This window comes from Phyllostomus hastatus, unplaced genomic scaffold (assembly GCF_019186645.2).
Source record: "Phyllostomus hastatus isolate PE091 unplaced genomic scaffold, TTU_PhHast_1.1 phas_contig_86, whole genome shotgun sequence".
Taxonomy (NCBI): domain Eukaryota; kingdom Metazoa; phylum Chordata; class Mammalia; order Chiroptera; family Phyllostomidae; genus Phyllostomus; species Phyllostomus hastatus.
In genome coordinates this window covers 20140911-20164870 of record NW_025333977.1, presented here as the reverse complement: position 1 = coordinate 20164870, position 23960 = coordinate 20140911, and the positions used below count along the sequence as shown (strand labels likewise).

The following is a 23960-nucleotide window of genomic DNA, read 5'->3' as shown; positions in this document are numbered from 1 at the left end:
GATATAGGAACTTTCTCAAATTGTTCTCCATTTATATATCTCCGCAACAGACTGTTGGGTCGTGGAGGCCAGGACTACTATGTCTGCATGCTCCCTGACACCAGCGGAGGCTCCGGAGGCCCTTTGTAAATGGTTGGTAAGAGAAGCAACAGACAGAGGTAGAAAAATCTTTAATAATTATTTCTTCAAATTAATTTTATGAGCTCAAACCTAAATATGTGTGTGTATAGATAGATAGATAGATAGATAGATAGATAGGTGACTTTTCCTCAAGACTCCAATATTTGGTGCCATGTTCTTATTAGGCTGGGGGTCACAGTAGTGTCCTGTAAGTGTGGGAAAAATTACTGTAAAAAAGGATTCCGATTAGTTAAGTCTTTCTGAACTGAGAAGAAAATAAAATCAAAACGGCTTAAACTTCAGCAGGAGCAATATAGATAACACGGAAGGAAGGCTTTTCTGCTAGCAAGGGTTATTAAACAGACTGTGGAAAGGAGTTACGGAATCCTCCCTCGGAGATCTGTAATACCAGGATAAACAACCAGCCGGTTTAGACACAGTGCTGCTTGGAGGCAAGAAGCTGGCCTGGGTGAGCTCTCAAAGCATAAAATATAATTACTTGTACTTTCATTTAAAATATCACACAATAATTTTATATCCCGATGCTTAATGCTACTGAAACCCAATGAGAGAAGAAACCACATTTTGTACCACGCTGGTATTCTCAAATTACCCAACACAGTGCTGAGCACATAGTACTTATCCAATAAATGTTTACTGACCAGATTGATTATACTCAATTGGGAAGAATGGCACTTGGGAAAAGAAAACCTGGATTCCAGTCCTAGCCCTGTAAATAAATTGTCTAGCACTTAGAGGAACTCGGCCAACTTCTCCAGGTCTTAATTTCCCTCCTTTGTGGATCATGGCCTCTAAAAGTTGAGGGTCCCATGGCCCATGTCGCTTGGTGACTCCATTGTTCTGATTAATGCTTTGCATCTAGGTCACGCTGCCTATCAGTGTCACTAAAGGGAAATAAGTGCACTTGACCTCTAGTAACACTTTGCCCACCAATGAGCACTTTGAGCTTTTTCAAAACATTTAATTTCCCTGGCATTCCACCTATAGAAGCCTTTTTAGCCAAAAATTCTATAAATCCATGATACTGGCATACTGAGTTACAGTCTCTCTTCATTCACCTTATAATTTCTAATGAGTTTCAGGAAAATATTTGGCTGAAAATAGTACCAAAATTACTGTTAAACATTGGAAAGATCAATTCATTAAGCAACATACCTCTGCATTCATTTATTTCTCCCAAATGGAAGACTTTATCTAAAATGTTCAATCAATGTTCATTACCTTTGTTGGCTCACTTAATAGAAACATAGTAATGTTAGCTTCCACTTCATTTAGAAAAATTCCTGGACTCCATTGGACTACCATTCCCCAAAAGGCACACTGGTGATGCTGCTGCACTAATAATTTAGACAAGCCACAAGCAAACACTTCAGAAAGTTTAAACAAAGCTAAAAAAAAATTCTGATTTGCTCTATAGAATAAAAAATGTGATGTATGCTTTCAAATAAAACAGACTTGTTACTAAAAATATTTACACACAGACCTACTGATAATCAGTAGTTTAACCAATCAGAGTTTTAATAATAAACACGATATTGTTAGGATCTGTAGACAAGAAAATGAATACAGGTATATTAACTGCATTCTTGTATGCATTTATGTTTGGATGGATGAATATTTATCTACCTGTGCATTCATTCCTTCAGTAAGTATTCATGGAGTTCTACTAGGTGTTAGACACCTGTGAGCTAGGAATGGACAGTGATAAGATAAAGCCCTTTCCCAGGAGATGTTCCCAGTCTAATGGAGAGTGAAAACGTGGAAATAAGTACAGTGTTCTGTGATATGTTCTCTGTTAGAGGAATACCCAGCATGAAAGAAAAGAGAATGTAGTGTCTTGTGGCCTAGAAGTAAGAAACATTAGGTTTAGACTCCCCCACAAGGACCACAGATTTTGGAATCAGACACAGGCTATAGAGCAGCTATGTGTGAAATAGTGAAAGAAAGAGACACTATTATCAAAATGAGCATACAACAGGGAGGAATGTACAGTTTAGAGAAAAAACAAGTCTTCTAAAAATGCGAACTTAAGTTGTTACTATTTAAACTCAATAGACTGGTTGAGCATACACAGTAAAGAAAAAGAAGAAAATGGGATATGTAAAGGCAGAATGTGAGGTGGAATGAGAAGGTCTAACATATGTCCAGCAGAGGAACGGAAGACGATGTTCAGCAGTATCCTGGCCTGCACCCATTAGTACCCTCCCTCTCAGTTGTGAACATCAGTCTTCAGACGTTGCCAAGTGTCTCTGAGGGACACAATGACCCCAACTGCGAACCATTGCCATAAATATTTCATGAGGAAGGAAATTACTGGCCTATTTCACTCATGGTTATAGGTGTACAAATCCTAAACAAAATAAAATGATAGTAAATAAAATGATAAAATCCCACTGGATATTTTTCCTAAAATGCAAAGATGGTTGCATATTCAAAAAGTTATAAATATTATTAACCCACATTAATAAATTAAAGAATACTCTTATGTACTTTATATAGAATATATAAATATACTTATATTCTTGTATACTTATATATTTATAAGTATATAACTATACTTATAAATATATAAATATTTATATAAATAAATATTATTAATAAATATTACTTGTATATTTATAAGTATACAACTATACTTATATACTTATAAATATAAATAAATGTATACTATATATATATACAATAATGTATACAATATATAAAGTGCATAGGTTATATACATATGTGTCCAGTGTCAGGCAGTTCTTTCTCCTATTTTCCTTTTTAATTTATACCCTATAATAATCTATCTGCAATGTGAATTAAAACCCATGATTTAAGTTCAGTACTATGCCTGAGAGATGGGGACACTCATGTAAACTTAGCTAATCAAGAAGGCTTCTCTATAAGTTTATAGGTCTTTAGAGAAAAGGTTAAAGAATAAGATTAGCTAATAAGGTCATTTACAAATATTTCAATTCCACTAAATGGTAGACTCTAGATTTATTTTAATGTACAACAAATATCTACTAAAATGTTGATCTGTATTTTAAAAAGCAATTTGCAAGTTAAATTCAATTTATATTAACACAAAGAAAAAGTCTGTTCAAATGACTGTTTAATTCTATGTCTGTAGCTTTCAACACAATGGTCTTTGAAACCGGCTGACCTTTACTGTGAGCAACCCAGTGAATAAATACGAAGGACTCATTAGTGCACTCACATGAATTGAAATGCTCATTTGTAGTGGCTTTCAAATGCACTCAATTTCAAAATGACCTCTGTTATATTTTATTTAATTACCTATATAAACAAATCTGAGATCATTATATGTTCAACAATCAAGCATGCTGAATCTCTAGCATCACCATGTCCACCGAATAGTCATTTAAAGATATGAAATGGAAAAGATGCTAAGTATGACACTGACGGAGGTTGTTCATTACTGGCCGGTTGCTCCATTCTGTACCATCATCCCCGGTTCTGCATCTCAGTAACTAGGAGGTCAAAGTTAACTCACTGTCAAATTCTTGATTTTCACAAATACTGACCTTGTCCTTATTTATTTTGTACAAATAAACATCAGCTAAATAAAATCATGGAAATCACTTCTCTAAATAGTTTGACATTTATGTGAAGAGTAACTTCAATAAAATATTATATAATTGCACATAAATGAATTGGATATAAAGTTTGTCATGTCTTATCAACCTAATAGCTACTACAAAAAGAATAACAATTGGCATATCTGACATTGGCTAATTTCTGTCTGGGCTCTTCAAATATGTCTATAATAATGGCAATGATGATAATAGCGGTTCTCAGCTGAAAAGAAATGAAGAGATCACTGTCCATCAGGAAAGGGACGTGTCACGACAAACAATCTTCTCATTGTGTGGATGTGCTTCAGTGGTCATTGTCCTATCTTTCATTTGGACATCCTGGGGTCCTTGACTCCTTTCATTCTCTGATACCGAATCAGTGTTGGGAACACACCATTGTCAAACAATCTTGTTAGAAAAAAGACTATCTTACTTCCCAGGAAAAGAGCCTGGGTGAATTCAGGGCTTGCCTTTATAAATGTATATATACCCTTCCTGGCAGAGGACTTTGCTCAGGATGAATCCTGTCTCAGAAAGGCCCAAATGCAGCAGAACTTGAACATCTGGCTGCCTACCTGGAACCCTCCCTGTGGCTGCCTGCCAGAGCCTTTCTAGAAAGACTAAACCCCTCTCCTTCCTGAGAATCTGTTACTTACTCCAGCCTGCTCACATCTACAGCTTGTCTTGTCCTGACAGTCCCAATCAAACCCATAGCCCCAGCCCCAGCTGCCTCCAGCTGAATGTCTTTTGTGTGTATTGTTTTCTCCTACTGGCTTACTCACAAATGCCTTATCAGGAATAGACACTATCCCATGAAAAGATGAATACAGTTTTGTAAGGTCAAAAGAAAACCATAGTTAGAATAAATGAATTCTAAGTGATCAAATACAATGCTAAGCATTTTGATAACATGAATAGATAAGAAAACAGTTAGAAAGGTCCAGGGGATCCTTTTAGTGCGTATTTCTCCCCTTTCTGAGAACAGGAGAAGGAAGCAGTCTCTGACCCACATTACATTCCCAATATGGGCAACAATTGAGTTCTTATGTGAGAGTACAATCCACAGTTACCATCTGAATGCCTACCATATGCCACCGCATTGTGAAGTGCTTTGGATGCATTATCTTATTTAATTCCTACAGCAGCTTCTGGGGGTTTGGGAACTACCATCATCCTCAATTTTACAGATGAGGGAAGAGTTTTAGCAAGATTAAATAATACACCCAAAGTTACATAAATTGTAAATGACAGAGCTGAGACTCAAACCCAGGCCTCCTTGCATCCACTGGATTTGTCCCCTTGCCATATGGCCTTCAAATAGCATTCTGTGAAGTCCCAGCTCATGTTTCAGTCTTCACTGCTAACCAGTGAACTCCTTCAGGGCAGAATTTATTTCTCATTATTTTTTATATCAGAGCATGAAAGAATGTCTGATGCAGAACAGAAACTCAATGGCTGTCAAATGAACAAAATGATAAATTAATAAATAAAGGAAGGAAGGAATTTTAAAGATAAAAAATTGAAAATTGAAGTTTGTAAAAAAAAAAAGCTAATTCTACACCAAGAATATAATTTCTGTGGTTAGTTTTGTTCCCCTCCATTTCCATTACAGCAACATATGAGTATTTTATGATAAGCACCATTTTTACTGTAGAATTAAATAAAGTACTTTCAAAAATATGTACTTTTCAGGGATTTAAATGAATGAATGAAATTCCATAATCAGAACATGACACAACCAAACCAGCGTATAATCATATGTTTCCTATAATAAGCTACTTGAAGTGTTCTTAGGGTTACAATTTTATAATCTAGACATGAGAGGAAGATCTGTGCTCTTGACAATGTTCAACACAGGGACTGCAATTGGCTCTGGATAAAAGGCAGCCCCCTTGTCTGCATTACACAGATGTGCTCCCTTTCCTTATCAGTAAGCAAACAGTCCAAACTGCTACCTTTACATCCTCTGCCATCTTGCTCCAGCTTCTGGCCAGCATGACACCTGCAGTAGTAACTGCCAATCGTATTGCAGCATTGGTCTCGGCAGCCACCGTTGTCCACGGCACATTCATTTATATCTGCAATTACATGTTTGAACAGGATTAGCCTCCTAAAAACAGACACAAAAGGATTTTAGTGGCTCCCTTAAAAATGTACCCTTATAGAGTGACATCATTTTCTGACCTCAGATTAAATTGAATAAAACTATAACATCTTATTTTAATTAGAACTAATGACTCTAATTAAATGATATGTTACTTTGTCCAAAGCCGGGCTGTGCAACTGTTGAGGTAGCTTTTGTTTGTTTTAGGTAACTTTTCACTGAAGTGTGTTATATACACAAAACAGTATACAAATCTTAAGTAGATAGCTCAATGAGTTTTCAGATTTAGACTACACCAATGCAACCCCACAAAACACAACAAAGCACTTTACTAGCACCCAAAGAACACCCTGACTGGCTGATGGTGACAACTACCCTGCTCATTAATCACTACAGGTTAGTTTTGTTCTTTCCAACTATATATAAGTAGAATCTTATTTTGCATTTTTTTGTGTCTGGCTTCTCTCATTAGGCATTCTGCTGATGTGATACATACATATTGTTGCATATACTTGGAGTTTTTTCATTCTTATTCCTGTATACATGGTGTGGCAAAAGCAGGCTTACAGTTGTGGGTACATGAAACACAGAATTTATTCTCATATTATTGTTTATTAATTATTGTATTATTTTCCACATGAACAAGTATGAAACTACTTTTGCCACACCCTGTATTATTCAATTCTATAATTATACCACTATTTTAATTGATCTATTTCACAATTGGTGGGAATTTGGGTATTTTCTTATCTTTGGTTATTATAAAAAGTATTGATATGAACATTCTCATAAATGCCTTTAATAAACTATGTATTTCTGCTGAGTAATATCTAGGTCTGAAATTTCTGGGACAAAGTATTATTATATTTTCTGCTTTATTAGTTATAATCTCCTAAAGAGGTTATTCTAATTTACACTCCTGTCAGAGGTGTATTGGAGAGCAGATGCTACTCATCTTTGCTAACATTTGGGATATTTTATTTTGTTTCAGTTTTATTTTTCTGAGGAGTGTATAATAGTACCACTGGTGATTTCAATTTTCACTTTCCTAATGATAAATTAGGGTAAGCACATTTTCATGGTATTGGCCACTTGGATAACATCTTATTGAAGTGCTCATTCAAATATTTTGTACATTTGTCCAATCTTCAAAATACTGGTTCTCTTGTTAGTAGGTCATAGAATGGCCCATAGAAGTGGTGGCGATGATCATCCTTGTCTTGTTTCTGAACGCAGAGGGACAGTTTTAACATTTTATTGTAGGTATGATGTGTACCATAGTTTTTTTCAATATGCTGGTTTCATGAGATTAAGAAAGTTCCTTTGTACTCCAAGTTTGTTAAGTATTTGTATCATAAATACATGCTAATTGTATTTACTGATTTTTCTGAATCTATAAAGATAATTATATAGTTTTTCTTGGTAATTCTGTTAACAACATTGCTTTTTTTCCATCCCTGTAAAACACCTGGTCATGATACACTGTGATTTTTATATATTCTTAGAGTTTGTTAACTAATATTTTGTATAGGATACAGATTTTGTAATATTTTGTAATTTTTATAACTATATTCAGTAGAGAGATTTGCCTGCACTTTTTCTTTCTTGCAGTATTCGTGTTAAATTTTGGCATCCAGGTCATAATGGATGTGTATAACAAATGGGGAAGTTCTCCCTCTTTTTATATTTTCTGAAAGAATCTGCAAGGTTGTTGTCATTTCTTTTAATTTTTTTATATTCTTTTTTAAGACTTTATTTATTAATTTTTAGAGAGGGAAGGGAGGAAGAAAGAGAGAGAGAGAGAAACATCAATGTTCGGTTGCTGGGGGCCGTGGCCTGCAACCCTGGCATGTGCCCTGACTGGGAATCGAACCTGTGATGCTTTGGTTTGCAGCCCACGCTCAATCCACTGAGCTACGCCAGCCAGGCTTTGGTTGTTGTCATTTCTACTTAAATGTTCGGAAGAGCTCATTTATGAAGCCGTCTGGGTCTGAGACTGTGCATGCGTGCGCATGTGTGTGTAAGCTTTTAATTGCCGGTTCAATTTCTTGAATAAATATGCAGATTTTCATTTAAATGTGGGGATAAATTATGTGTTTCAAAGAATTTGTCCATTTTGTATAAATGTTCTGATGTATTGTTAAGTTGTTCACAATATTCTCATGGTATTTTTAATATGCCCAATTTGTAGTGTGCTCCCCTTTCTTATTTCTTAAATAATGTGTCTTTTTTTTATCAGCTTTGCTATCTATATCTATCTATGCATCTATGTATCTATGTATCTATCTATCCATCTATCTATCTATCTATCCATCTATCTATCTATCTTTCATCACCTTCATCTTTTCCAAGAACACGCTTTTGGCTCTATTGATTTTTCACTATTCTTCTTTTTTTTTTTCATTTAATTAATTTAGCTCTGTGATTTTTTGTTGGGAACTGCCCTGACTGGTATCAGAAGCTGAAACCCCCCACCTAGCTAAGGCTAAGGGAACGCCCTTGGAACCGTAAGCCAGCAAGGAGACAAAAGCTTATCTTCCTGGGAGGAATGCTGCTTCTGCTGCTTTATTCATAACTGAACCCCAAAAAGCTTGGTCGGTTAGCCAAAGACGGGTAAGATTCCCCACAGGGGGGAATGACCTAAGACAGGCACGATCACTTTGGGAGGCCCCCCAAAAGAGGACTTGGGGGGCTGCAGCAAAAGGGGGTGATGGACCCTCGCTCCTCGGCTTTGACATAGCCTGAGTTCTCAGCGTCTGGGAAAAAACCTTGTCTCCCAGTTGCCTTAGTTCCCTTGCTCCACCTAAGCCTGAAACAATGACAGGGTGGTGCAGCTCTGTGCTGAGAAGTGCGGATTCCCCGGGGTGATCAGGCCTAAGAAAGAACATGTAAATTACTGTGAAACCTTCTTTGTTTAGAATGCTCTTAGTTGAATGATAAGGGTCTTAGGAGGAAGTTATTTTGTTCCTCAGTCTTACAGCTCTTTGACCCCTGACTCAATAGACCGGCAGAGTTCTTTGTTTTCTATGGTTCCTTACTTCCCCCTAATGACTTCTGTACTTTACCTGAATTATTATGCAGAATGAGCCTAATAAAAGCAGGTATGGACAGTAAATCAGCGCGCTCCCCACTAGGGGGGGTGGCCATTTCGTCCCTACTTCCCCACAGAAACTAGTCTGTCTCTGTGCATGTCGTTTTTTCTCACGTGTTTATCGTCGAGCCATCCACAGCATTCCGTGGTCACTGCTGGCCGGTGACCCACGCACAACAATTTTTATCCTTGCCTTCCTACTATTTTATTTGGATTCCTTTCACTGCTCTTCTAACATCTTGAGATAGAAATTTAGATCATTGATTTTTAGCCCTTCTTCTTTCAAAAGATTTCTGGTTATCTCTAAATGTGTAAAAAACCACCCCCAAACTAAATGCCTAAAAAGACAATTTATTGTTATTTTTCAGATTTCTGAGAGTTGACGGGCTCCGTTGGGTTGTTCTCAGCTGGCGCACCACATGCAGCAGCAGCCTGGGGGCAGCTGGGGTTGGACTTTCAGGTAGGCTTTTTCGCCGTATGTTGGGATTGGGGCTGAGATGGTCGGAATGTCTGGGGGGTTAATTTGGGCACCTCCCTCTCACTCCACATGCCTAACTTTGACTGTTTCATTGTCAGGTGGTCTTAGGGTGGAAATATTTTATACGATGGCTCTCATTCCCCAGAGAGACCATTCTGACAGATCCAAACAGGAGTTGTAAGACTTCTTATGACCACACCTTGGAAGTCACACAGCAATACATCTTACTACCTATTGGGTAAAGCAGTCATAGGCCAGCTGAGATTCCCAGAGGTGGAGAAATTCCTTCCCACAACTGCAGTATGAAACTGCAGTGTCCAGAGAAGAAAGAAATTGATGACAGTGTTCATGGAGAGAGCATATCATACTATTATGTTCATTTAGGTCTACACATTTGCCTAAAAATAAAGTATTAGCTGCACCCCACAGGTTTTACTTCAATTATCATTCAATTAAAAATATTTATTAATATACATTAACACTTTTTCTTTGGGTTATTTTGAGATATAGTTTGGAGGTTTTATAAGCATTTGAAGAACTGTCAATCATCATTTTATGAAATGCTAGATTAATTCCTTTGTGGACAGAAGATATACTCTGTGTGAGTTCAATTCTTTAAAAATTTTTTGAGGCTTGCTTTATTTTCCAGCACATATTCAATTTTGCTTTTAAAAAATCTATGCTTACAGAAAATAAGATGTATTCTGCAATTGTCAAGTGCTATGTTTTCTGTATATATAAAGTATATATGCACATATATTATGTGCATGTAGTATATACATATGTATATATATTATGTTGGCCAAAAAGTTCATTTAGTTTTTTCTGTAAAATAAAACACATTTTCTATTTTCACCAATAACTTTATTGTTTTGGATATTTTGATTATGTCAGCTATCTCCACATGGTTTAACATTGATTGTTCTCAATGTCTTGATTCGATCGCTATCAACTTCAACGGGTCTACACAATTGTGGAGCACGGTCCAGTGAGAAATCTCCAGCACAAAACTTCGCAAACCATTTCTGACACATTCGATAAGTCATAGGACCTTTTCCATACACTGTGCAAATCTTTTCTTGCATTTCAGCTGCATTTTTACCTTTCTTGAAATAATAAAGGTTAATATGCCAAAAATGTTGCATATTTTGTTCCACCTTCAATATTAAAATGGATACACAAAATTCACCAATTTTGATAAGTTGTTTTCAATGAACACTGATATGATAGCTATCACAATACAATCTAACAAAATTGTTTTGAATGAAGTTGAAGACAACTAACAGCTATTAGAGCTATTTTATGAAATAAACCAAACATTTTGGCTAAAACAATACATTTGAAACATGTATAAAAATGTATATTTAGTTAGTTCAAATTTGTTAATCATGTTTTTCATATCTTCATATCCCTCATAATTTTTATATGCTTGTAATATCAGAGAGAGAGGCATAATTAAATCTCTCTGTGTAATTTTACCTTTGTTCTTTTATGATTACAATTTTTGTTTCATATATTTTGCATTATGAGTGCCATGTTTAGAATTGCTATGTCTTCCTAGAAGATTAACTATTTGTTATTATAAAATGTTCCCTTTAGATCTAGTGTCTTTCATTAAAGATGAAGCTTTATGACATTAGTATAGTTATATATACATATATATGGCATTTCATTTTCTAAACATTGCTTTTAAACTTTTTTGTACTCATGTATTTGAGAAGCCATATCCATATATTTATATCTATATGTAGTATCATAAATATTCTAACATTTTAAATATTATATCATTGATTTTCAGTGTGATTACTGACATATTTAAATTATATTTACCATTTTCCTATTTTTCTAAATTTTCACCTATTTTCTTACTTTTACTCTCCACTCATATCCTTTTACATTTATTATTTTTAGTATTCTGTTTGTATTCTTTATTAGATTGTCAATTATACATTCCTTTATTATTCTTTTAGTGGTTCCTCTAGAAATTACAACATCTATTATTAAAGTCTAATATAAATTAGTACTTTAATCACATTCTTGACAATGCTGGAAACTACACTTTAACTCCCTTTTGCTTATCCTACTTTTTATATTATTGTTATTATGTACTTTTATTTGAGATATTTAGACACCAGAAGACTTACTGCTATTATTTAGTAGAGTCAGTACTAAGGTTTATCCATACATCTACCTTCTGTGGTACTCACTACTGCTCCCTGCATTTCTGTGTTTCTTTCTGGAATTAGGTTCCCTCACCTGAAAACTCTTGTTAGTATTGCTTTTCATATATATTTGTTGGCAACTATTTTTTTCAGATTTTGTCATAAAATGATATTTTTACCTTAATTGTAAGTAAACTTTTAAAATTAGAACAGGTTTAGAATTATCCATTGCATAAAAATTGCAAAGATAGTACAGAGTTCCCATACAAGCCATACATTCCATATTCTACTATTATAAATGTCTTACATTAATATAGTACATTTATCATAAATAATGAGCCAATATTGATACATTACTATTAACTGAAGTGTTCATTCAGTTAACACTTAAAGTGTTAAGAGTGTATTCAGACTTCCTTAGTTTTCACCATTCAGAACTTTAGCTCCCGTTTGTAATTACTAATCTTCAGAGTACTTTTTTTTTTTCTTGATCAAATCCTTGCTCTTGTTTCTGTCTCTTACTGGATTCTGACTGGTAACTTGACCCTCAAAATTTGTCTTCCACAGATTCCAACTTCTGTTTCTGCAGCCCATAACCCTTTCCTTCTGACGAGCAGCCCCTTTCTTCTCAGCTGCTCAGCCTGTCTCATTATGTTCCTTACGAATCAGTCCCTCGAGGGGCCAACTCACCTCATTGACTTTTCTGGCTGCCATGATATTATTTGATGCCTTCAGATAAGTGATTTTTATATTACATTCAGCTTTCCTAGTTGTTCGTAGCAAGAGAATTGGTCTTGCTATTTAGACCATCATAGCCAGTAAAAGAACGCTTACTCACACTTTTTCTTGATCCTCCTTACCTTTCCTTACATTAGTCCAAAGAAAACCCTATTAACTGAGGCATTATGCACTTGTTTCTTTTGCTTAACAATGTGACTCAGTCCACAAGCCAGAAATTCATGACTAATAAACATGAAATGATTGACAACCAATACGAGACTCTATAATGTGTCCAGAGCTTCGTGCTGTGCTGTAGGCTATCACAGAGAGAAAAATCAGTGAATGTTGACTTCCTAAGGAATCCTGGAGTACAAGTTTACATACAAGTCTGGATATTATTCTCTAAGTTTAGTTTGCTAGAGAAAAAAAATCAGATATGTTGACATAGGTCAGACATCAAGAGTCTTGCAATTCCACCCTTAGAAATTAATCCAAAAATATATCCCAAAGGAATTTGACAGTGCTAGACACCTTACCATACATGATATCATGTAGACCTCATAATGAATTGATAAGGTCATACAAAATTATACTTATTCAAAAAAGTACAGTCATTAAAAAGAAAAATGAAGGTTATATATATACACACATATATATACATATATAACTACATTTTAAGCAAAACATTTATAACAACTTAAATGTTACCCAATATGGAAACAACTAAGTAAATTAAATATAGCACTTCAGCACAATCATTATGTTATAATTGTGATGGCTACAAAATTATATGATAAAAGAGATCACAATTTTTTTGTATTTTTAGTTATAACTATAAAAGCAATATATTCTTATGGAGAAATCATGATAAGATTAAAAATTAAATCATTTGAACATATAATAATGTCTTTTAAAGGTTTATGTCTTTTAAAGGTTTAGATTTTGTTGTAATATTGCTTGTGCCATTATTATTTAAAGTAGGTCTGAGGTTTTTTGACAGGTAATAAAAAAAAGAGAATAAAGCAATGGTTTATATAATTTTCAGTGACCGTTCAATGTGAAATATTTGTTTTTCAAAAGGGACAGGTTCTTGCTGGCATTAAATTCTTGCAGAAAGTTGTTACCTGGGTTTTGAATGAAGGGTGACTGGATAAAACAATGACAAAGCATTCAATAGAGGTTTTCGAAAAACATTATAATTTTATTCATCAGTTTTGACTAATATTTACTTGCACTAAACATTAAGACCTAATGTAACAAATTGCCTTTGCCTGGTTTCACCAGAAATAAAAATACAATTTTCCAAACAAAAGTAATGTCTGACTTATGTAGAGATGAAGAAACTTTGGGGAATAATTTATTGCTCTGGACCAAACACATGATTTCTACATGTTTTCCAGTTCACCATTGTCTTCCACAAACTCCTCCTTCTCACTGAGCATGCTCACCCTTTCGTTGCATGGGACTGGCCCCTGACCTCACTCTTCCTGGTCTGGAGCCCTCAGCTTCCTGCCCTCGGAGGGTTCACAGAGCTCCCTCGGGACAGACGTGGGCAGGGATGGAGAGAAGAATGAGGAGGGGACCACCTAGCATATCACCTCTCAATCAGTCAGTGAAAAAATTGCTTTAAGCTGTTTTACATATTGGACAGATCTGGAGTTACAATTGGTTTGAGTAAAATGGTTGTTTTTGCTATTAAAAATATTTGAGACTCTCTCCCTTGGACTATTACAACTGTAATTGGGGGCAGGGGTTACAGGCAAGGCCTTTTACTTTTAAAAAATGTAAATAGCCCTGGCTGGCGTAGCTCAGTGGATTGAGCGCGGGCTGGGAACCAAAGTGCCCCAGGTTCGATTCCCAGCCAGGGTACATTCCTGGGTTGCAGGCCATAACCCCCAGCAACCGCACATTGATCTCTCTCTCTCTCTCTCTCCCACTCCCTCCCTTCCCTCCCTAAAAATAAATAAATAAAATATTTAAAAAAAATGTAAATAAGTACATATGCAAGAAACAATATGAGAGAAAACTGTCAATAAGGATACCCAGTTTTGATTCTGAAATATTAAAATAATAAATATCATGTGTAAGAATTCCTTTCTGTATATGCTTATTTATCTAAAACAATAATTAGGCATACTATTAACAAATGTCAAACTAAATTCAACCTTCAGAAAACTCATAGTCAAGTTGATACAATGGGATTTATGCACTGGCAGGAGTTGAGAAATAAAAGATAATTAGATATTTTGTTGGTCAAAATGATTAGTGTATAAAAATGGCATAAAAGGGACTTAAAATCCCTTTCTTCTGCTCAGGAAGAATTTTAGTAATGCACATAATAGCAAGACTATTCTACAAATGTGTTCTACAACATTTTTGAAACCAAAATAAAACTGATAGTAAAAAGTACAAAAGAAAAAGATGATAGATTTTCCCACATGAACTTTAAAATCTCCCATTTGCATTGACTAAAATTAAAAGACAATAAGATATGATGAAAACAACATTGATACATATGAGGCAAAATTTAGAAATCTTTAGTATAAAGACTCAATATAAACCAAAAGGAAAAGATGAACTCTTCCAAACAGAACTTCGGTTTAATGAAATGAAATAAAATTGAAACAAATGAGAAATACAATGTCCAATAAATGTCAAATGTTCAACCTAACTGACAAAGAAATTAAAACTAAAATAAAATTAACTCCTATCAGATTTACAAAAAAAAATTCTTAATTAATGCCAATGTGTGAAGGGGTTGATAAGAAGTGGACTGAGGAATGTACCACACTTCGCTAGTAAGAGCACAGATTGAGAAATTCCTTCTGAGGTTCGAGTGGCTACCAAAATCAGAATCTGTGTATGCTTTTCTTCACACAGCAATCCTACTTTTAAGAATATATACTAAGGAGATAATCACAATTGTTCTTAATGATTTATGAATTTTTAATACAAGAGGAGGAAAAATAGAAACTAGATATCAAACAGTAAAATTTTTAGTAATTATAATACATACAAACAAAGAACTAGTATCCAATAACTAACAATCACACTTAAGGGCACTATTTCTTCACTTCTGCCAATGTTATGACATAGTAAGGGTGTATACACTTGCATATACTATGTAACAGTAACCACATGTGTATCTTCTCATCTATCAAGATAGCTTCTTAGTAAAAAAATTCAAGGATATATTAAAAAATGCTGAAAGTGTCTATCTTTGAATGAAGTGATTATGGGTGGTTTTGATTTTTTGCTCTGCATTTGTCTATGTCCTTATTTCTTTATAATGAGCATACTTTGAGAGAAATGGCAAAAAAAATTAAAGGCTAAAAAATTCCTACTTTCCTTTTTAGATAGTCTTTGCCACAGTGTGCAATTGCATCACCTTTAGTGTATTAACTTGAATTTTGGAATATGTAGTGTGATTTTTTTTGATGGATGGCAGCTTCATACTTGAGGAAAGAATATGTGTGAATACCTCTGAGCTCTGGAGGAATCTTCACATTCAAATGATAAGGACAGCGTTCTACAATGGAATGCCCTGTGTGGAAGGTATATAAGAGACCAAATGTCCTTACAGAAATTTGACCCATGCTTCTGTACTGAAGAGTTGATGGAAGGATGCAACACTGGATATTGCAAGAACCTCCTTGCAGGTCTAAAGTAGAAACCCTTAAACGACAACTAAATGTAACAGGCAGGTGACTTTCCTGGGCCAGTAACAATTCCAAATGGAATGGTTCTTACCTGGCTTAAGTGTTGATCTGCCAGAATGCAAATGAGCACGAGTAACTCCTGTTTGAAGTGTTTGTTGCTGATTTAATAGTTTTTAATGTTGTCATCTGTACACGTGGAAAAAGAAAGTATAGCAAGTCCTTGAATAATGCCCTTTTGTTCAATGCTGTTTTGTTATAATGTTGATGAGATACCATAGGAAATTAACTCTTGTACATATCAATTAGCCTATTGTAAAGCTGGTATTGTTATATGTCACTTTGCTTAAAGTTGCAGAACCTATCAATGAGGTTAAGTGAGGACTTAACTGTAACTACTTTGTAAGAATTTAGTGAGAATTAAATTACATAATACATTTAAAATACTTAGTACAGTTTCTAGCATAAAGTAAGCTCTGTAAATAGTAGCTATTATTATTACCAGTAGGTAAACATTACCTACTATATCACATGCTTGAGAATTTAAAACTGGTTCGTAAAAGACATTCAACTGCTTTCTTGATTTATTTGTATTGAACAAGAATTCAGTTTTTATATAGATGGAATTATAAATTTATATTAACACATATCATATTGCTTGCTCTACAACACAGAAAGTTCAGAAACAATTTTGCTTTTCCTCTGATAACACTATTCTCAAGCAACTGTGCTGTATTTATGTACAATCTGTAGTTTTTTAAAAATTGGCTGAATAAGCCAGCCAAAAGATAGGCTTCATTAATAGTGCTTGTCAGTTACATATTGACACTACTATATAAAAACGTAAACGTGGATTTCCACTTCTGTTGCTTTCTACTTTTCTTTAAAAAGTGAAGAAAGCATGGTAGACATTTGGTGGCCTTATGTACTAAAAATAAAATAAAATAAAAGCATGAAAGTTCTTGTTACCAATTGAAAATCAGTGTTCATAAATAAAAATTTTGAAAGTCATTGGCTTTAAAGATAGTTCTGAAAACCAAGTCAATACTTAGGATTTTAAATTTCAGTTTTATAAGATATTCACTACATGATAGATTTCAGGCTGTTTCATGTGTCCAATGTCATTCAAGGTTGCAAATAAATTTGGCCTTTCAAAAGCAAGATGAATGACAAAAATTCTCTGACATGTAGCAAGTCTTCCAGGTTAGGCATGACAAAAGTTCAATGACATCATCCAGGCTATCAATCCATCTGTAATGACACACTGCAGTCTCCTCAAGGATTAAATATGATATCTGCAAGAGTAGTGTTGCATTTCTGGTTGTAGGACAAATACAACAGAACTGCAAACACGTTAAAGGCCTATTCAATTAACTAACAAGCTATACATTTCTATCTTTAAACAAAATTTGTAAATTTGAGCTTCTTATATGTGTTTGCTTTTCTAAAGCATGCTTCTATCCTAAAATCATGTGATACATTTAGTCTGTGTTTACCAGTTTTTGTAATAGCTTATACTGCTTTTAGGAACAGAGCAAATACTGAACAGACATGACTACAAAACAGGACAAAGAGGCAAAATTAGAAATGTTTTAATTTTACCCACTCTTTCTCTAAACCAAATGTATTTGACCTAATTTTGTATGTGCATTTTTGTTTTTAAAAGGACTGTGTGTTTGCTTTGTGAAAATTACCCCAAAAAGTGCACACACCCCTTATGTGTTGTAGTCATTTTCAAATCAATAGGCTTCATGAAGTGATGACCTAAGCTTGTTATTGCAATTAGCTTTTGTAACAAATCAGTCGATTTCTCTTCGGATACCAGGTTTACTGTAATTCTCTATAGGTTAACATACACCATGGCATTAATCAACATCTCTGGAAAATTCTATATGCTCAAAATAAAATTAGAAAATGCACTTAAATAATGTTCTGTGTCTTTATGACCTCATTTTAGGATTATAGAATTATACATGAAGTATACTAACAATACATCTATTCTTAAGAATTTACATAATGCCAGTGGAATAACTTCTATACATGGTTTTAATTCTAGGATTTTCCTTACAATGGTGTGTATGTGGTTCCATTCCAAGACTGGAGCAGCCCCTTCTATTCCTAGTCACTAAGGAACAGACTGAGAACCTCAAAACAAAAATCTTGACCTTCATGAGTCTCCTGAGTCCCAACCAAGTTCCTTCTTACACTTTTCATTATCGGAGGTAGAGAAAAGGAAAGGAGGGACTTGGAAATGTGTTTGACTACTGGAGAAACTATCAGAGCCAATGACTGTATTCCTTACATGACCACTGCACAAAAAGGAGGAAACAATTCCAGCTCTGAGGCAATAGAATATTGAACTTAGACTATTCACCTTCAGGCTCTGAAGATCTGGGTAGATACCGTGCTATTCACTTCACATTTGTGAGCCTCTTCTTATTCACTTGAAAGAGGATATGATGATACCTTACAGAAATACTGAGAAGTAGAACTAAGATAATACCAATGAAAATGCCTTGTTAATTTTGAAGCCCAACATAAATGTACTCTCGGGGACTAAATAATCCCTTTTTTTTCTTTTATAGGTCCACTAGATGACTTTTTCAAAAGATTCAACAGAAATGCACCTAACAAAATAGAATAATGGAAAAACAAGTTACTTGGCAGGAGAAACTGATATTAAGCAATAACTACTTTTGTGAAACCAGAACTATTGAAAGAAAAGCTATTGTATGATAACACATTTATGTAATGTAGACTACATTTCTACATATATATTTATTTTTAGGAATTTTTCAAAAGTTAACAAAAGTTTAAAACCGAAGTTATTCTGATTTTAAGCATGTGTCATAGCTTACTAAATTTCCAAATTAAGGTAGCCATGGTTGAGAAAATTCTCTCTCAGAAAAGTATTAAGAAATCACATGAGCCCCTGCAACCTAAAGTAAAATGACACATCCTAAATCTTTCAGCTGAGTTCTCAAATCCTCGTTTACCCGCGACTCATCACAGGACACTGGTAGGAACAGGTCACATGAAACAGTGTCCTGTGTCTATACGACTGTGTGTGGTGCGAACAATGTTTGCTTTACACACAGCATTGATCTACCCTTCAACGTGTCAAGAAAATAAATTTCAAATGTATTTATTCATTATTTTTTATAAAGTGCAGACCCTTTCATGACCTAGGAAATTTCCTGGTTCAAGGTATGAGAAGTGCTTAAAATATCTGAATTGCAAGTGCAACTTTTGATTTACATTTAAAAATAAGAAAATTGAGATTCTAAAAGTTGTATTTATTCCTTTTTAAAGTAACTTCACTGAGACATTTTTGACATGGAAAAATTGTGCATATTGAAGTTAGACAACTTGAAGTTACATACATATACATTGTGGAAACACTGCCAAAATAAAAGTAAATGTGCTATTTGTCACCTCATAGTTATCACAGTGTGTGTTTGTGTGTTGAGAGATTTTGTATCTAAGGAACTCTTACAACCCAACAGCCATAAATAAATAAATAAATAAATAAATAAATAAATAAATTTGAAATGGGTAAAGGACCCAAATAGACATTTTTTGAAAGAGACACAAATGGCCAAGTACATGAAAAGCCACTCAACATCACTCATCACCAAAAAAAAAAAAGCCAATCAAAACCACAATGAGATATCACCTAAACTTACTAAAATGGCAGTTATCAAAAAGACAAGATAGTAAGTGTTGGCAAGGACCTGAGGTTAATTGAAACCTTGTATATGGTTGCGGAAGGGAGTGTAGATTGGTACAATCATTATGGAAAACAATGTGGGGGTCCTCAAAAATTACAAAGAGAGCTAGCATATGATCCAGCAATCCTACCTCTCAGTATATATCTAAAAGGGATGGAATCTGGATCTCCAAGAGATATCTGCCCTCCCATGTTCACTACAGTTTATTCATACTATCCAAGACTCAGAAACAACCTAAATGTTCATTTATGGACAGATGGATTAAAAAAGGTGGGATATTATTCAACTTAAAAAAGGAGAAGGAAATTTTGTCATTTGCAACAATATGGATGAACATGGAAGGCATTGTTCTAAGTGAAATAAGCCAGACATGAAAAGACAGATACTGCATAACCCTATTTTTATGTGGAATTTAAAATACTAAAATTCACAGAAGTGGCGAGTAGATTGACAGATGATTGCTAGAGGCAGAGGGTAGTAGGAAATGAAAAGGTATTGGTCAAAGAATACAAAGTTTCCATGAAGATGAATGCATTCTGAAGATCCATTTGTACAACATGGTGATGATGGTTTCCAACATTGTATTTATAGTCTTTCTTTCACTTAGTAAATATTTATTGAATGCCTTCTTTATAGTGCCTAGAGAGTCCAGGGATCAAACCCATTCTTTATCTATTTTTTAAAGATAAGTCTTCATTCTCATCTTACTTGCTAGTGTGGAAAAAACAATTCAACAAGTTACTATAAATCAACCAAAAGCAAGATTGAAATTCAAACTCACTGACAAGCTTTCTGGGTTCCCATGTAGTTTCAGTCTTCTGTATTCTAAGCTGCATGTTCAAAAATTATTGCCTCATTAAAAAGTTCACTCTTCCTCCTTCCCCCATCTAAATGGTCATTATTTTAATATAGTTGCAAGTCATTACTCAGATGATGCAACACATATCTACCCATTCATTGGACAGTCAGCTTTTACAACTATGACAGTTGATATGCTTATGATACCATTAAACATTCTCTTATTCTTCCTTCACTTAATTTTTAACCATAAAAAACAGCTCACTATGAAAAAGCATTTCCTGTGCCTCAATATATTGATTTGAAGGAGAGGTGACATTTTTGCAACATATTCATGTAACATGAAGAGTTTACTTAAACCTGACGGAATGTCTATTAAGCTTCTCAAGCTTTATTTTTGGGTATAGGAGTGACAGTGGGTTCAAATACTGGCCCGGTTACCTATCAGCTGTGTGACTGTGTTGCTGTGTAACAAATCACCCCCAAATCTCACTGAGGTTTTTATTCTCTCTTCAAGCTTCACCTGCCTCTTTTCTAAGACACTCTTTCAGATTTTATTGTCCTTCTGAATCTGGCCCTCAATCTGGTCCAAGTTCTCCATGCATTGTGACATCTAAGGAGCAGGAAACACAATGGTTGCTCCATAACCCAGGTTTTATTAGGGAATGGCTCAGCCCAAAATACAGGCACAAACAGCAGCAATGAGAATGTAGATTTTAAAAAGATGATGAAAATGAGGTTGGATACCACAAAATACAGAAGGTAACATATGCACAGACAGTGAATGCCTGATCTCTACTTAGGTTTACTCTTCTTTCAGAGCTCAAAGGCGACAACTGCCTTAGGAAGGGGGAGGTTGCAGGAGATGGGGGATGCCCAGAGGGGAAAACAGGGCAGTGAGGTGAAAGTGTTGGCCTCAGATGAACTTCTAGGTAGATTAAATTTGCTGTCATAGACTAGCTGAAACTGAAGTAGCTTTTCTTTCACCATAATTCAGCACTGACAGTGGCCACAGTTAAAAACATTTGCTGGACAAAACCTGCATTTGAGAATCAACATGAGCTGTGAACCTGTAAATGAGATAAACCTGCAGCATTCTATTCCATGTAGAAATCAACATTAATGTCAGTCTAATACAACAGAAATACCTGTCCTCAGGTATCATGTTGAAATCGATAAAATCTGCAGGAAGGAGAATGAGTGCCAACCCCCTTGGCCAACCGGATTGCACCTGTAAGTCACAGAACCCTGCAACACCGTACGCAGGACCTGGTCTCCTGCACCAAGAATAACAACTTAATTCCAATGACAAAAGGAAATCACAGTACATCAAATTTCAAAATGCCATTTGTGAATAATACAGCCCTAAATTTTTCTATTTTTTCCTCCAGAGCCCAGAGATGTTTAAAAATGAATTTTGCAGTTGAACTCTGGGAATGTCAGATCTCAGAAACAACAGACGAAGAAGTGCTAATTAGCTGTGATGAAGGTTGATTATAGAGCACAGATATAACAATAATTACAAAAGAAGAAAAGAGGTGATGCATCGGTCCCACGTATCGAGTGTGGTTGTGTAATTAAAGAAATTTAATCACAGCAAGCAAATATGATGTATTTGTACTTGGATTATTTTATGGATTTGCAGGCAGAACTGTCCTCAGAAAATACAAAAGGAATAAAAATATTCCTATTTTATGTGCACATTTTAAAACCATTTAATTTATGAAGGTTTTTCTTTTTTTTTGTTTTAATCCTCACCTGAGGAGATGTTTATTGATGAGAGAGAGAGAGAGAGAGAGAGAGAGAGAGAGAGAGAGAGAGAGAGAGATCATGTGAGAAAGAAACATCCATCTCTTGCTTCCTGTACCTGCCCCAATCAGGGATCAAACCTGCCACCCAGGTGTGGGTGCTGACCAGAGCTGAACCTGCAACCTTCTGGGGTACAGGGCGACACTCCCACCAACTGAGCTACCTGGCAAGGGCTATGAAGGTCTTTCTTTTGTGCTTTTTTTCTACCTCCTCCTCAACCCCCACAGAAAATCCATTTCTTTTTCAGCAAAATATTCAGTACTATTACCTTGTTAGGGTGATCTTTTCAAGATATCCCTAACTCCTTAAGATTAATAGAAGATATACATATGCTCACAGGAAAAAGTAGGTCCTATTTTATCTAAAATATTTTAAAGGTATGGTCTTTCATTTGAGTTCTGGAAGGAAATAGAATATGGTAGTTGCACCCAAAGATGAATCCATGAATAGTGCTCTCAAGTTCCGTGACATCCATCAGAGCTTGTTGGTTCATGAATAAATCCCAAAATATAAGAAGTCACTTGGTCGGCTGAACTCCCACAGAAGATTCAGTAACCTGTTAAGTCACAGGGTTATCTCGAACAAGAGTCTGTCTTGCAACTTGCTGTCCTTTGATTTTCTGATTAAGTGATGGATGAGAAGAAGAGGTCACCCAGGCAGCACAGGGGAAAAAAACCCTCGCAGAAACCTTGGCTGGCCTGCGTTATTCCCAGCAAGAGACTTCTGTTTTGCACTGATTACTCTTAAAGCTTTTTCCCCAGGCAAATCTTTTTTTTTTTTTTTGCTAATGTTGTTCTATAATTAGGCATTTCTGCTAGAATTAGTAGCAAGCATGAAAAAGCTGTTCTGGCAATATATTTGTAAAAAGTATCTGAATTGAGTTATCATGGGTGAAGTTGAATTAAACTATATAATTTATCATTATGACAGTGTATCTGTGTTTGCCCTGGAACCTCCTCTTAAGTATAATAAAATAAAGAAATAGCATGAATCATTAAGTTATATACATACACACAAAACACATGCATCTTATACATTAATACTTGTATTTTTTTAATATTTATATATAGTAGTTTTTCTAGGCTTGATCTGATACAATGCAAATATATTCTCCCATATAATAACCTTACTTAACATATTCAGGAGCTCATCATCCTGCAATTTAAACTGTAGGAAAGTTTCTCTTTGATGGAAAATAAATTCTTGTGCAAACATATTGTGAAATTGGGAAGAAAACATACCTCTTTTCACTTATATTTACTAAAGATCTCTCTATCAAAACAGATGTTCCAAATCTTTTTGTGAGATATTCATCAAAAAAATTAGACGTCACCCCTCCTTCCCCCAACACACACATAAACTAGACCTACTTGATTAAATTTCTGTACCTGCCCTGAGAGTTCAAATGCCTGCTGGGACAAGGCAATTGCCACAATATATGAGTGAAGTAGGCACTAAATGCAAATGACCTGTCTACACTGGATAAGTGGTGGGCAGACCCGAGGTTGTTGACAAGAAGAAAGAGGTCTGAGTGTCAGGTCTTCTGCTGTGTTAAGAGAAGTTATAAATCTCACATGAAATCTCTCAGTCTTTAAATGTCGGCACAATGTATGTGGAACAAACACAGCATTCTTTCAGCTGATTTAACCCCCCAGCAGCCAGTCTGCAAACTCTCTGTGCCAGGGATGC

At 35.1% G+C, this 23960-nt stretch overlaps 1 protein-coding gene across 1 annotated transcript in view; it reads right to left on the bottom strand.

Annotated features, from left to right (window-relative positions):
* Positions 1 to 23960, bottom strand: part of LOC123826961 (EGF-like and EMI domain-containing protein 1) — a 441941-nt gene that overhangs the window by 105641 nt on the left and 312340 nt on the right. The window contains exon 5 of the mRNA XM_045851170.1: positions 5678 to 5800. Within this exon, the coding sequence (XP_045707126.1) occupies positions 5678 to 5800 (123 nt within the window). The remainder of the gene's footprint in view (positions 1 to 5677; positions 5801 to 23960) is intronic.